The following is a 16,237-nucleotide window of genomic DNA, read 5'->3' as shown; positions in this document are numbered from 1 at the left end:
CTGCAGCTAACATGGCTACACACATCAACCTGTGTGCTAAGGAAACTCCTTTGAGCTAGCACATTTGAAAAGCACTTTTTTTTTTTTTTTTGCCCATGAAGAGAAGGCCCTAGCAGCTCAGAGTGGTCTGGAGGAAGCATTGCTTTGACTGCATTCCCTGGTTTTCTTACATTTGTGGTTTGGGGTTTTTGTTGTTGTTGTAACACTAGTGTTCCTTTAAAGTGTAGATGGGGCACCATGAGTAAGCATCTTCTCAGGGGAGATTTTCCAGCAGCTGAGTCTGGGGTACAGAAGTCTCACATTGATATAGTCATAGCTCATATGGCCAGAATTCAAACTGCAGGGAATGGCTACCAGGATGAGCAGGGTAATGCAGACCCTATTTTATGAGAGGAGACTAAAAGATTCATAAATTAAGTGACCAGAGGAGACCATTATGATCATCTAATCTGACCTTCTGCATAACACAGACCAGAGAAATTCCTTGACTTAATTCCTGGTTGAACAAGCACAAGAAAAACTTTCAATCTTGATTTAAAAATTGCCAGTGATGGAAAATCCACCACAATCCTTGATTCATTAGACCTTTGGCTGTTAGATTGAAAAGCCCATTCTCAAATATTTATTGCTCACATAAACGCTTATTAACTAATGCTCTGGAAGGCAGCCACAACTTTAACTCCCCTCCTCAAAGTTTTGTGTAAACGAATAGTGTCTCAACAGGACAGACTGGGCAATATCGGTCTTAGTTCAGGAGAATGAGGTGCCTGCCTCTGTGTGTCTGTTTGTGGTGGGTTATTTGTTATGGAGCAGACTGCCCAGTGCTGGGCATCCCAGGGTTTTCTGGCTCCCCGCTCTGGGGCAGCGCTTCCAGGCTTTTCCTTCAGCTGGAGAGATCAGTGTCAACCCAGAACATTTCTGAATCAACATTTTTGGTAGTTTTTTGATGTGTGAAAAGTTTGAATGTGTTCACATTTCATCCCAAATTGGGATGAAAATGATGAACAACATATTGGATTCTCCCACCGGATGGAAATTCCAAAGTTTGGACCCCCAGCCCTTTATTCTTATTTATTAGCCACTAACTTTGGGTGCCTCCATGGCTGGTGTCCAACTTGAAAAGGGCTTTTCAGCGAAGCTGAGCACCTCTAACGCCAGTCACTGTCCCTGGGAGCTGCGGGTGCTCGGCCCCTCTGAAAATCAGGCCAATACCACTCACGTTGGGCACCCAGACATGCAGGGACTCAATATTAGTTACCATTTATTAACAGCCTGGACACCTTAATCATAGGTTTTAGTAACACATGATGCCAGAGAGAGGAGACTCATTTGTCACATATTCTATTAACCAGGGTGCCACGTAACCAATAATTTCTACTCCAGGCTGAAGCAAGTCCCTGGCATCACTATCTGGAGCTGACTCTAAAAAGAGGATTCTTGGCCTCCCCCCTTTTTATTCCCCCTTCCCATACAGCCAGTCCAGTAAGAGTCGTCAAGAACAGGAAAATCAATGATCACTTGGTTCTGGTGTATTGTGACCCTTCGGCCAGGTGTTGCCAGCAGCAAAATGGGCCAGGTACAAATAGCTGAGGGTTCCCCTTAAAATCAACCAACACAAGAGCTCAAGCATCCACAAGAAGCCTGGGAAAACCCTTCCCTAGGAGCCCTTAACAGGCAACAGTTCCCCTCTCATGAGCAATGAGTCTGTGTATAGAAACAAGGAAACGTTATTAAGGGGGAAAGGAACACAGCTTTCATTTGGGAAAACACAATAAATCAACTGTATATTTATGTGAATAGTAAGTAAAACACAATATCATGGGCAGTGTCCTTTGCCTCAGTTTCCCCACAGGCCAGTGTGCCTGTCTGATGGACAAATGTCCCTTTCACACACCCCTTCTCCCCTTCCCCTCCAGTCCAAGGTTAGTGTAGTCCAGCCCAGCATGCACTCGGACAGGTCCATCCCCAGCCCCCGGGGGTGGGGGCGCGGTGCTTGACTTCTCTGAAGAGATGCCTTGCCTCTGCCTTTCTGTCATGCCCCCCTCTTCTAGCTGCAGTGCTACCTTGTGTTACCTCACACCACACCATCACCTGTAGCCTCTGTGCCAGATCTGCAGCCTGAAGCACCAAACACTATTGCCGTTATAACTCTAGGGTCATCTTGCTACAGCGGACTATCTGTCAGCACCATATTCTCAGGATCCTAACCCACACCCCTTCCCCTATTCACTCACTTCTATCAGAGAGCAAGTTAAAGAGCTAAAATGAGGATTAGACATAATCATTCCATGCTTGTTTGCATGCATATATCACTCACTCACTCAACAAACCAAAAAAAAAAGACAACTGTACCCCCCACTTCCATTTCCCAGGGGTGCCAGATGGAGATTTCTCATTTTGGTTAGGATGACTCTTCACTCAGCGCACATTAAATACAGTCCTATTGCCTTTTTATCACACAGTAAGGATGAAAACATTTCATATTGTTATCCCCCAAAGTTAATTGTATTTTAATCAGAATGACCAAAATGTTGTTCACATTGGAAGGGCCAGTAACAAACATGCATTGTGCCTTTTCCTCCAGTTCACCAGGAGATGGTGGCAGAGAGCTCCTTCCCTATAGCAGCCACAGGCTGACACTAGTTTTCACCCTGATCCTCTGATTTCTCTTGTCCTCTGCAGGTTTGTACCCCATGCACTGACAGAACTAGGGCTGCATTTCAGAGCCCGTATGTTCCACTCCCACATCGGGCACGCCTGCCTCCTACCTGTGGTATAGAAACAGGTGGCTTCTGCTGCACGGAGTGACCAGGCCTAACAGTGGAACCTGGGTCTCCCCATTGCAGAGGAGCAGGGATGGGGCTGGCAGACATGGCCTGGGTCTGCCCATGGTGTGGGGGGCAGGAACTGTTCGCAGAGACATGGCCGTCCGGCCTCTCACTGAGGCTGGGATGCCAATGCCCGCCTCACGGCTCTGCTCAGGGCCTGCTTGACGTCCTTGTTCCTCAAGCTGTAGATGAGGGGGTTTAGCAGTGGCGTGACAAAGGCGTAGATCAGAGCGATCTGTCGGTCCTCGTCCTCTGTTGAGTCGGCCTTGGGGCGCAGGTAGACCAGGCCGCAGCAGCCGTACTGCAGCAGCACCACCGTCAGGTGGGAGGAGCAGGTGTGGAAGGCGCGGCGCCGACCCTCGGCCGAGTGGATGCGCAGCACGGCAGCCGTGATGAGGGCATAGGAGAAGCAAATCAGGAGGAAGGGGATGGCCAGCACAGCCACGCCCACGCTGAACAGCACAGTCTGGTGGAGGCGCGTGTCGCCACAGGCCAGGCGCAGCACGGGCGGCACATCGCACAGGAAGTGGTTGATCTGGCGACTGCAGAAGGGCAGGGCAAAGACCAGGGCTGTCAGCTCCAGTGAGAGCAGCCCCCCAAGGAACAGCGAGGCGACCACCAGCCGCCGGCAGAGCTGTCGTGTCATGATGAGGGCGTAGCGCAGCGGGTGCCGGATGGCCACGTACCGGTCGTAGGCCATGACTGCCAGCAGGAAGCAGTCAGCACCGCCGAGGGCCACAAAGAAGAACATCTGGGCCCCACAGCTGGCCACAGGGATGGTGGTGTGGACATCCCAGACACTGATCAGCATCTGGGGCACTACCACAGTGGTGTAGCACAGCTCCAGCCCCGAGAGGCTGCCCAGAAAGAAGTACATTGGGGAGAGGAGGGTGTGGTCAGTGCAGACTACCCAGAGGATGGAGGTGTTGCTGATGACATTGGTCAGGTAGAGCAGGAGGAAGAGCATGAAGAGGAGCTGCTGTGTCGTAGGCACAGACGAAAAGGGGCGGAAGACGAACTCGGTGATGAAGGACTGGTTGCCATGGCCCAGATGCATCTCACCTGCTGGGGAACCACAGAACCAGGAGTTACACAAGGGCACATGTGTCTCACTGCGTCTATCGACTCTGACTGTGCACCACAATCATGCTCCTAGTGCTTGGGCACAGGGTTCAGGGTACCCTGCAGCAATGCATCCTGGATACAGCACTGTGCTGGGAGCCTGCAGACCATCCCTACATTGCTGTATGAGCCCAGTGGCATCATCTCAGCTCACAGGGCAACTTTAAACTTTCACAGCTAAGAGTTTCAAAAGCAGCTGTTGATTTTGGGACCCAAACTGACATCTCTTAAAAGAGCCTGTTTTTTTAGAGGGTGGGGTCAGAGCCTCAAAGGCACCTAACTTCCATTGATTTCAATGGGAATGAGGGCTGAGTACTCAGGACTTTGTTAAAATCACCCCCACTTGTGCTGTCCCAGGCTGGCCACCCAAAAATCACAAGTCACTTTGAAAATGTGGAGGCCGTCACTGTGGTATTTCCTGACCTTTCACCTTGACTCGGTTTTTACCATCCCAGGGCAGGGCTACAAGGCCAGCAGAACTCAAGAGTGGCCCAGCTTCTTCCATGCATGAGTTAGCTGAGCGCAAATTCCACATGCAAAGCGGGAGGGAATCAGTGCGTTGCTTCAACCTCGTGGCATCCTGCAGGGGCTCCCAGGCTCCGAAAACAATCACGCTCGCAGCAGGGAGTATCTGGAAATATGGGGTTGGAATGGAAACCAGAACTCTAGATCAGTCGCACCCCAGCATTGCTGTCATGGATGGATGGATAGATTAGATAGATGAGGTGTATAGAGCTAGCTAGCCTGAAGCAAGCACCCCACTTCTGGGAGTTCATGGAAATCAGCCAGCCCCACACCTGAGGGCCGTGATGGGGCCCTTTATTGCAGTTTCAGACCAGAAGGGCAGTTCCTTCTGATGGATTCCCCCCCACCTTGTCTCCAAGCCCTGGATCCTGATCAGAATGATCAGGTTACTTGTACCCTCCCTCACACATCCTGGAGGCTGGGGAGGTGTCTTTGCCCCTCCTAGATTGAAGAGCAGCAATGAAGCTGCTGCCTAGTACCTATTGCAGCCCCAGGGCGATTACATGTCCAGGGCCTGACCCTGCTGTCACGCACCCTGGTGAGAATCAGGAGTGACTCCAGGGAAGTCAGTGGGTTCACACTGGAGATCAGAGTCAGGTCTTGTCTGCAGGGTACACTGGCCAGTGGATCCAATAGCACAGTCCCAGACTAGGGCAGGGAGTGTTTGCAGGGCAGAGCTCCATGGCATTCGGTGGGGAGGGGTGCTCACAGATGTCGCACACAGATCGGGGCAGGTTGGCAGTTGGCACAGTACCCCTGATCCCTGTGGGAAGAGACAGGGTCACAGATGCCTGGGTTCAGCCAGCTCTCTGCCCGGATCCCTCCACTCCAGGCCTGCTGTGGAGAGAGGACAGGACACAACCAACCATCCCCTTGGCTGGGAGTCATGGGGACAGGCATGGAACACACATGAATATACACATATAGATGTATACACACACGTGGAGACACAGACATGCACATGTACACATGCTTACACGGAGGCCCACAGACATGCACATACACATACACACACACTCATGCATGTGCACACACATACACAGGAATCCCGGCTGCCAGGAGGGACCATCCCTGGCAGGTTTAGTTTCTCTCAGGGTGCCCAGCCCACAGTGAGAGCCAGCCTTGCCTAGTACATGGCCTGACTCCCCGCCAGCCCCATGGGGGAGCCGTGTGGTTGGGGTTGTGCCCGTTCCCATCACTGAGGACTCAGGTAAGCAGGGGCACAGTGTCTCAGCAGCTGGGACAAAGTTACCTGCTATCTTTAGGCACTAGCATGAGCAGAGCTAGCAGGGATGTGACTCACCCCTCCCAGCTCAAATGTAGGTGTGCCCACCATCTCTCTGGGCTTCACCGCCTCCTCTGCCCAGTGGGGGTAACTGTCCTACTGCACGAGGGAGCTGGGAGGCACCCAAGTTCTCGGGGGGTGGCTAAGTGCCCGGGATATCTGGGCAAAGGGAACGGACGGAGATGCTGCAGAAGTGACCGGCCTGAGGTAGTGAGCCATGGCATAGGTCCAATAAACCACAGCAATAAATCAATTCTCAAGGAAACCTCTATCCCTGGCTGCCTCTTCTCCAGTGTGGGCAGCTGCCTGTGGCATGGGGTCAGTGAGTCTCCAGCCTCATGCTTCAGCAGCCAAGGTGAGCGGGAAGGAATCCTGCATCAGCCGCTGTTGGATACTGGGCCAGACAGGCTGGCAGTTGCTGTGGTCCCTCTCCCATCACCATGTGGGTAGGTGCAGCTCTTTGATATCAACAGAGGATCCCAGAAAGCTAACAGGGGAGACATTAGTCACGCCTGGCTGAGAGCTGGGGAACGCACCATAGAAAGCAACCCCATACTGGCTATGCGGGATTCAGTGGGCTTCACTCACAGGAACCCATAGTACATTCACCATTGCAGGGAAGGAGGGTGGGCCAGTGGTTAGGTACTCCTTCCCCCCTGGATGGGTTGTCATCCTGGGGATCAAACCCAGGATCCAAAGATCTGAGCCCCAAGGACCCATCTCTGCTTCCCAAGGCTCCAGCAGACTCAGAAATCTCTCAGTGGTGCAGCTGCTAGCAGAGAACAAAGTGCTACATGGAGTAAGCCAGGGTTACAGAAGCATCCAGGCTGCAGCTACTGACTGAGTCAAGTTATCAGACCCTAGAGATCATTGCTCTGCTCCAGCTAGAAAATTTCTGAGTTTACTCGATGCTGGTCAGGGCTAAGTGCCCAAATATTCTGACCTGGGGCTGGATGGAGCAGCAGTGAGGAGAGAGCCTTCACCCATCCCAATCACAGTGAGCAAAGCCCAGGGACAAGAAACATTAGAGGGAATTCTCCACTAAATCATTGCCCCCCTGCCTCAAACTAGGACACTGCCATGAAACTGGTGCATTCTGGGTAAATACATATGCAAATGAGCATGCTGAGCATCTCCCCGACACACACACACACACACACACACACATTCTGGGCTTCCCAATTCCAGACCCCAGGCTCCATGGGACACTGAAGCAAGATTTTCTGGCTAAGCACAGTGGTTGAAATTATGTCCTTACCCTGCTGAGTCCGGTCAGGTTCCTGGAGACGCTTGGGGTGGTGATGGACTGAGTTTCATGCTGTCACCTGGCTAGGAGGCCAGTCCCAAAGGCTGAGGATGGCCCATGTCCCAGCTGAGGCCTTGGGGACTATTGGGAAATGGAGGGAAGAGAGCTAGTGAGTCTGGCAGTGTCCAAAGGCTCCTTGACAATGGGCTTTGGCTGCAAAGGGAGCTGGTGTAGGGATCTCGGAAAGGGGGAGTGTCTCTCTCTAGCAGCATCAGGCGACAACATTAAAGTGTCCCCCTCTCCCGTGGCTGCCTCCGCCTCCACCCTGATGCAACTGAGGTATTTAGCTTCCTTTCCGAGATCTGTCCCCGGGGGGGGGAGGAAGGGGGCACCTGCCCTGCCCCCTCATCCAACACTGACATGCACTTCCTCAGTCAGAAGCAATTGCTCCTGGTGCCAGCCTACCTGTGCCATTCTGGGTACGGAGGCCACACACCTGCCCCTGCCCCCCCCAGCAGGGTCTTTGCCAGGGTCTCACTCTGGGTTCAAAGAAGAGCTGGATAATTTCATGGAGGATCAGTCCACCCATGGCTGTTAGCCGCAGTGGTCAGGACACAACCCTATGCCCAGGGTGAACTGAAACCTCTGCCTGCCAGGAGGTGATCGATCTAACTGCCCTGCTCTGGACACTTGCCCTGGAGCTCTGGTACAGGCCACAGTCAGAGACAGGATATTGGATGCGACCATGGGCTGACCTAGTGTGTCAGCTCTTATGTTCTTCTCACTCACAAGGCTCAATAGATCAGAAATTTGACAAGGGCCTCAGATTGTCCACACCTACCCCTTTGCCTCTGATGGGCACCAACTACTCAACTATCGAGTGCCCTCTTAGGCTAACCAGCACCTTCTTCATGGAAGTGCGTCTATGGGCTACCCACCACCTGAATCACCACAGTTACTGGATGCTACAGCTCCATTCCCAGCAAAACCGCTACACCCTCTCTCCACCTTCTCTGTACAACCAATGCTTTCCTCCCAATCTCCAGTGTGGCCCAAAGTTCCCAGTGCCCTTGCTGTGTGCCACCAGAGCATTGTGGGTCATGGTATGTTCAAATGAGCCTCACCTGGCAGGCACCCAAATTTGGCAACTGAATTCATTTCTCTTGGTTCCCCTGAGCTCCCTAGCTGTGAGTAGGCAAAGCATTATGGGTAAGGTATATGCAAATGAGCAGCATTTAGGCATCCCCATTTGGCATCCAGATTCCTTGGTCCCACTCAGCTCCCTAACCAAGAGTTGGCAATGCATTGTGGGTAGTGTCATATGCAAATGAATGGCACTGGGTATCTCCATTGGGCCTCAGAATCCTCTGATCCTCTGCCTAAGCTTCAGGGACTGCTGGCAATGTTTAACCCCAACAGAAATCATGGGGGCCTGGCTGCATTGGGAGTGGAGGAGTCCCTACATCCATAAATCTGCCGTGTGTTGGATTTCAGGGTATTTTATGTCAGATAGAATGTGTCCCCTAGCAGCCCGTCCCAGATAGCTCAGACCCCACTGCAGCCAGGCTGTGCCAGTCACAACCAGTCCCCCCTCCCCCAGCCACTGCAACAAGCCATTCTCATGTCACTCACCACAATGAGTGCTACCTACCCCGACTGGACATTAGGGCTATTTCCTGAATTGTATCGGTCTTCATGTGTCTCTAGCAGTGCTCCAGATAGCAGCTCCACTTCCTTTTTATTGGTCAATCCCCCCCTCTGCCACCCAGTGCCTTTGCACCCCCTGCTCTCCACCAGCACCCTATTGACCGAGGTAGATGGCTCTTCCAGATGCTCCAAGGTCAGAACCTGGGCGTGTTCTCAGTTGCCCTGTTCCTGTGCCCAGGACAGAGGCAGTACTAAGCCACCTATGACCTCCCTGCCTTCCATGACCATGCATGGCACTGCCTAGCCCCTGCTGGATGGGGCACCTGCGGCTGTTAAAAACACAAGCTCTCTATTCCCTAATGGAAAGAGTGTGCCCAACGTGAGTTAGAGCAGTGTTGGGACCTAGAACTCCATGCACTACAGCCATGCCACTGATACATCCCCTATGCCAGAGGCTGAGAACAGGGCCGATGCAGGTTCTTATGCCGGTTCCCACACCAGCCAGAGAGGCCCCTGCTCTGGGCAATACTCAGAGAGATTTTAAGGCCCCTCTACTTTACCAGAATGATGGAAAGGGGTCTGCATGAAAATCCATGCTCCTGTCAGACAGGTGAGGCCAAGACTGTCCCAGGAGCTGAGAGCCTGGAAGCCCTAACTCATAGACTCATAGACTTTAAGGTCAGAAGGGACCATTATGATCATCTAGTCTGACCTCCTGCACAATGCAGGCCACAGAATCTCACCCACCCACTCCTGTAACAAACCCCTAACCTATGTCTGAGTCATTGAAGTCCTCAAATTGTGCTTTGAAGACCTCAAGCTGCAGAGAATCCTCCAGCATGTGACCCGTGCCCCATGCTGCAGAGGAAGGCAAAAAACCTCCAGGGCCTCTGCCAATTTGCAATCTCCAAACTCCTTTCCAGCTCATTGGGTGGACAGCCATGGAGCCTGGGAGACCAGGGAAGTTGGTCTGCAATTCTCTAAAAATTCAGTTTGAAAGGGTTTTTTGGGGGGAGACAGGGGTTACCAAAAAGTTGAAATTTTCAGCTGAAAATTTCAACAATTTTTCCCCACTTTCCTTGAAATTTTCTTGGGGAATAAAACCCCATTTTCCAAACAACTCTAGAAGACAGAAGCAATGGACTGGAAGGAGAGAGGATAAATCATTGTTATGGGTGAATAATTATGAATTGAAGGATGGATACAAAGGAAGGCTCCCTTCTGGTCTTAAAATGTATGACTGTAAGCATTGTAACCACTGAATATGGATGGGTGGACCAATGGATGGATGAGTGGATGGATGGATGGATAGACCACTGGATGGACCACTGACAGACAGACGAATGGAGCTACTGTAAGGTGAGTGCATAACTGGGTGGAAAACCATCCCCAGAGAGTAATTATCAGTGGTTCACAGTCAAGCTAGAAGGGCACATTGAGTGGGATCCCGCAGGGATCAGTTCTGCATACGGCTCAATACCTTCACCAATGGCATAGAGAGTACACTTATGAAGTTTGCGGACAGTTCGAAGCAGGGAGGGGTTGCAAGTGCTTTGGAGGATAGGATTAAAATTCAAAATGATGTGGACAAACTGGAGAAGTGTTGTGAAGTAAATAGGATGAAATTCAATAGGACAAATGCAAAGTACTCCACATAGGAAGGAACAATCAGTTGCACACATACAAAACGGGAAATGACTGCCTAGGAAGGAGCACTGCAGAAAGGGATCTGGGTGTCAGAGTGAATCACAAGCCAAATATGAGTCAACAGAGTAACACTGTTGCAAAAAAAACAAACATCATTCTGGGATGAATTAGCAGGAGTGTTGCAAGCAAGACACGGGAAGTAATTCTTCCAATCTACTCTGCACTGATTTGGCCTCAACTGGAGTATTGTGTCCAGTTCTGGTCACCACATTTCAGCAAAGATGTGGACAAATTGGAGAAAGTCCAGAGAAGAGCAACAAAAATGATTAAAGGTCTAGAACGTGACCTGTGAAGGAAGATTGAAAAAATCAAGTTTGTTTAGTCTGGAGAAGAGAAGACAGAGAAGGGACATGGTAACTGTTTTCAAGTACATAAAAGCTTGTTACAGCTACAAGAAGGAGGGAAACAAAGCAGCAAGAGCCCAAATATTGGCAAACTGCTCAGGTTGAGGGGCAACACTAATCAGCCTGCATCAAGTCTCATCCTGGTGTTTAGTAGAGATCAGCTTAAGCCCTGAAGCAGTAGGTTTACTATCCCGCCACAAGTTTTTCAGTATTAACTATGATAATATTCTCAATAGCCATAGAAATATAAACAAAATTCTGTCAAAACTGTTTTTGAAAGCAACTTTGGTTTATTGCATCAAAATATTTTTGCGAAAACTGAGCAATTTTGGCTGAAAATCAATTTTTTCTCTTCTTTGGTCTGGGCTCCCCAGCTGGACTACATCTCCCATGATGTAGCACAGCAACATAGCTCCCATGATGCACTATGATATCTCAGCAACAGGGGAAACCATGATGCATTATAGGAGATGTAGTCCAGCCAAGGAGACTGGTCCATAGGGAAAATGGGCATGAGACACTCAAACCAGCTCACATGAAGCACTGAAGTTGCAGTTCTAAATTAAATTTTTGGTTTTCAGCTCTAAGTTTTCCATTTTTTGGGGGGGGGGGAGTGTTATGGCTCTACATTTTTGATTTTTCACCAAAAATATGACATTTTCAGGGTCAAATATCTAGAGGTTCCTCTTAAAATTAGCAAACGCACCACTTACTTTTCCTGGATGCCTTTAACAGGCACTACTTCCCCTATCACAAGCACTGGGTCTGTGTACAAAACAAGGAAATGTTAGTAAGAGAAAAAGGCATTATTTTGGGGAAACACAGCAACAATAAATCAACAATATATTTATATGGTTGTCAACTTGTGGGAGCTCTAGGGAAGAAGCTCTCTGCTGCTATTGATGAAACTGGAGGAAGAGCGAGTTAGAAAGCCTTAGTTGTGCGTTTGTTATCCATCTCCTTGCCCCCCCATGGGAGCATTTTGATTAAAATTCATTTACATTTTGGGTGCAGGGGTAATGAAATGTTACTATCCTGGTTGTAAGACAAAAGGGCCTCAGGACTGTACCTAATATTCCCTAAGAGAAGAGTCACCCAAATCGATACCTCCCTCTGACACCACTGGGTAATGGAAATGGGACAACCAGAAAAATGAAAAAGCTGCTTCTTGGAAAGGAATTGGATTATAGAGGTAAGGATTCTGCTTCATGTTGCAATATACTGTTACGTTCTCTTGACAATGTCAGGGGATAACTGAGTGAACTCCAATAGGGAATTAGATCTAGTCCGCGTCCAACAGTTCTAGAGTTGTCTCACTTACTAAAGAATCTGAGAACCTGGGCTTGGTGTTTTAATAAGATGTGTCGGTGCAGTGAGAGAGCAGTCTGGTGATAGCAGACAATACAGAGGCAGTGGTCAGTTGTTTTTCCATTGAAGAGGAGCAGCACTTCCCCTAGGGGCAGGAGGTGAATCTGACCATGTGTCCTCCTAAACTTTAACGCTTCACCTACTACTGACACCACACCATGTGTAAGCGTGTGCAGAAGAGGAAAGGGGTGTGTAAAAAGGGATGTTTGTCCATTGGTTGTTCATGCTGGCCGGTGGGGAAACCGAGACAAAGAATGACTATCCATGATACTGTGCAGGTTAGACAGGGCCGGCGCTGCCATTTAGGCGACCTAGGCTAGGATTTGGGAGGGCGGCATTTTGCCACCCTCGGTGGCAATTCAGCGGCAGGGGGTCCTTCCGCGCTCCGGGTCTTTGGCAGCAATTCTGTGGCGGGTCCTTCACTCGCTCCGGGACCCGCCGCCAAAGTGCCCCGAAGACCGGGAGCGCAGAAGGACACTCCTACCACAGAATTGCTGCCAACGACTAGGAGCGTGGAAGGACCCCTGCCTAGGTTGCCAAAAGCCCTGGCACCGCTCCTGGGGCTAGACATGCCCAAACATGCCCAGGCAGGGATATTATTTCTGTGTCTGACCATTTTCTTGCTGTTACCCCAAAGGAGCTCATGTGGGGTCTCTGCTGGAAGTGATGGCTGAGCTGATTGCCATAGTTATTGCAAGATGTTTGTCCAGGAAACAACTGTAGAGTTATGGAACACATAGGATCTTGTGTTCCAAATCTGGACTCCTGGCAGTGAAACCGTGTAACCTTTGGGTGGGCTAGAATTCGCTAAATTGCCCTTCTCCAGTGCCCTCCAAAACACCCCAAACCACCCAAATCCCGTAGAAAAGCAACTGGAGACCCAGAATTTAGTCCCTAGGGATTTTTAGCAAGGATTGCACAGGGTTAACCTCCTCACATTCAAGTCCCAAAAGGAAAGCAATGAATTTAATCAAGTAACAACTTTATAAAATCTTATAATAAAGAAACATAAAGTATGATAATTTAATTTTGAGCAAAAATGATTAGGGGTCTGGAACAGCTTCCATATGAAGAGAAATTAGAAGACTGGGACTTTTCAGTTTGGAAAAGAGATGACTAAGGGGGGATATGATTGAGATCTATAAAATCATGACTGGTGTGGAGAAAGTAAGTAAGGAAGTGTTATTTACACCTTCTCATAACACAAGAACTAGGAGTCACCAAATGAAATTAATAGGCAGCACGTTTAAAACAAACAAAAGGAAGTATTTCTTCACACAATGCACAGTCAACCTGTGGAACTCTTTGCCAGAGGATGTTGTGAAGGCCAAAACTATAACAGGGTTCAAAAAGGAACTAGATAAGTTCATGGAGGATATGTTCATCAATGGCTATTAGCCAGGATGGGCAGGGATGGTGTCCCTAGCCTCTGATGCCAGAAGCTGGGAATGGGCGACAGGAGATGGATCACTTGATGATTTTACCTGTTCTGTTCATTCCTTCTGAAGTACCTGACACTGGCCACTATTGGAAGACAAGATACTGGGCTAGATGGACCTTTGGTCCGACCCAGTGTCATAAACAGATGGTTAAGGGTTAATGTCTCTTTTACCTGTAAAGGGTTAAGAAGCTCAATAAACCTGGCAGACACCTGACCAGAGGACCAATAGAGGGACAAGATACTTTCAAATCTTGGTGGAGGGAAGTCTTTGTTTGTGCTTTTTGTTTGGTTCGTTGTTCGCTCTTGGGACTGAGAGGGACGTGACATCATTCCAGGTTCTCCAAATCTTTCTGAATTAGTCTTTCATGTTTCAAAATTGTAAGTAGTAGCCAGGCAAGGCGAATTAGTCTGATGTTTGTTTTCTCAACTTGTAAATGTGTCTTTTTGCTGGAAGGATTTTTACCTCTGTTTGCTGTAACTTTGAATGTAAGGTTAGGCGGGGGGGGGGGGTGTCCCTCTGGTCTATATGAATCTGAGTACCCTGTAAAGCATTTTCCATCCTGATTTTACAGAGATAACTTTTACTTTTTTTCTTTCTTTAACTAAAAGCTTTCTTTTTAAGAACCTGATTGATTTTTCCTTGTTTTAAGATCCAGGGGACTGGGTCTGAACTCACCAGGGATTGGTGGGGGGAAAAGGAGGGGGATGGTTAATTCCTCCTTGTTTTAAGATCCAAGGAGTTTGGATCAGTGTGAAGCCTCTCAAGGCAATCCAGGGAGTGGAAAGTCTGGGGGGAAAAGGAGGGGGATGGTTAATTTCTCCTTGTTATAAGACCCAAGGGGTTTGGGTCTGGGTTCCCCAGGGAAGGTTTTGGGGGAACAGAAAGTGTGCCAGACACTAAATTCTGGCTGGTGGCAGCATACCAGATTTAAGCTAGTAATTAAGCTTAAAAATGTTCATGCAGGTCCCCACTTTTTGTACCCTAAAGTTCAAAGTGGGGGAGAAAACCTTGACACCCAGTATGGCCGTTCTTATGTTTACAACATAATATGGCTACCTTAGAATCCACATACAATATCTTCATAGTTATACACAAATAAAGAAAACAAATTAAATCTAAACAGGTCAGTTCCCACAGAAACACAATGAGAAAAAACTCAAAGTTCCCAAAAGCTTAGGTTGAGTTCACCTGAGTCTCAGTTAGAGTCTTTGATCACCAAATCTATACGATCTTCTGAGTCTAAAACAACATCTTCCCTCCACTTTCTTGTAGGAATCTTCAGCTGGAATCCATGAAGACTTTTCCTCCTCCTCTGCTGAAATCACTGTTAGCCAGCTACTGTAACTGATTAACCAACCGCTAAGTTAAATATATAGATTTTTTAAAAACCTTGTTACAAGAAAGTACAAGAACTGGGAATAGCAAAATATAAATGACTCTTTCCTCTTTCCTCATTACTACATTTAAAGAACAGTTGGTGAATCACACTAGCTGAGACAATTTAACTGAAACAGTTTGGCTAAAATCAAAACCACATTCAAAGCATACAATTAAAATAGAAGAAGTTATTTTCCCTCCCAATTTCCCCTTGCTATAATTAACATTGCCTAGGCTTCCCTGTTGAAGGGTAACAATATCACTAACCTGCTGCAAAATGCTTTAGAGTTAGGGGAAAGAGCCTGCTTTCTGCCCCTGGGCTCAGCTTCTCCCAGCTCACTCAGGGCACATGGCCTTTTGCAAAGCAGCTGCCCTGATTGCCTGCCCTCATGGAGTCTGACCCCTGCAATAGGGAACCTACTGGAGCAGCCCCAAAACTACCACACCTAAAATGCAGAAGCTTCTGGATGTGGAGTGCTAAATCTGCCTAGCAACAAAGACCCAAACACAACTCACTCTTACCTCCCAAATGGGTCTCTTAAAGAATCATCTCCGTATTGGGCACATGGGTTACACTAGCACCTGAAGAGGGGAGGTCTGAGAACTGATCCAATCAATTTGATAACCAGGGACACCCCGGAGACAGTTGCTGTTTACTGTCTGGAGTAGATGCAGGCGGGAGAGTTACAAAGACAAACCCAAGCGTTCTAGGATTGCACGGGAGCAAAAGGTTGGTGATCCGTTCATGGAGGGGGCTCTCTGTCAGCAGCAGTGGCTCATGAAAAGTGGGTCCCTGCTTTTTGGGCTGGTCAAGAGCATAGGTGCTGGAACTCGGGATGCTGCCACACCCCCTGGCGTGAAGTGGTTTCCATTATATACAAGGTTTACAGTTTGCTTCAGTGGCTCTCAGCACCCCCCACTATACAAATTGTTCTAGCACCCATGGTCAAGAGCTGCCAGAACTAACCATTGAATGAGAAATACCTTAGTAGATGTGAAGGTCACTTGATGATACTAGGTGGGTGAGGTGATATCTTTTGTTGGACCAAGTTTTGTTGATGAGGAAGACAAGCTTTGGAGCTTACACCAAGCTCTTCTTCACGTGTGGGAAAGGTACTCAGTGTCCAAGCTAAATACAAGGTGGGAGAGATTGTTTAGCATAAGTAGTTAACGCACATTTCAAGAGACCAATCAAGGTGAAGTGGCAACACCAACACCGTACATAGGAAGGTCATTTGTTAATAAGTACAGGCTCTAGACTGCATTTTATGTAAACAATGGCATCGGCCTGCAAAAAGCTGAATCATTCATAGACATGTGACTTGCCCAGCTGGCTACAGACTCCA

General features: G+C 48.8%; 1 protein-coding gene across 2 annotated transcripts; it reads right to left on the bottom strand.

Moving 5' to 3' along the window:
• Window positions 1-2,736: 2,736 nt before the first annotated feature.
• On the bottom strand, window positions 2,737-4,494 carry LOC127052350 (olfactory receptor 10Q1-like). 2 transcript variants are annotated; one of them, XM_050955945.1, is made up of 2 exons: window positions 4,374-4,494; window positions 2,737-3,890 (listed from the first exon to the last, which is right to left on the bottom strand). In XM_050955945.1, exons 1-2 carry the CDS (start codon window positions 4,483-4,485, stop codon window positions 2,938-2,940), a joined length of 1,065 nt encoding a protein of 354 aa, XP_050811902.1. In that variant the 5' UTR covers window positions 4,486-4,494; the 3' UTR covers window positions 2,737-2,937. The 2 variants fall into 2 exon arrangements, with proteins under 2 accessions (XP_050811902.1, XP_050811903.1); XM_050955946.1 differs by having other exon boundaries at window positions 2,737-3,893; window positions 4,398-4,494.
• Between the last annotated feature and the right edge of the window lie 11,743 nt (window positions 4,495-16,237).

The sequence above is a fragment of the Gopherus flavomarginatus genome, chromosome 5, assembly GCF_025201925.1.
Source record: "Gopherus flavomarginatus isolate rGopFla2 chromosome 5, rGopFla2.mat.asm, whole genome shotgun sequence".
NCBI lineage: Eukaryota > Metazoa > Chordata > Testudines > Testudinidae > Gopherus > Gopherus flavomarginatus.
The sequence above is the reverse complement of the archived record's forward strand: the minus strand, read 5'-3'. Positions and strand labels throughout refer to the sequence as shown.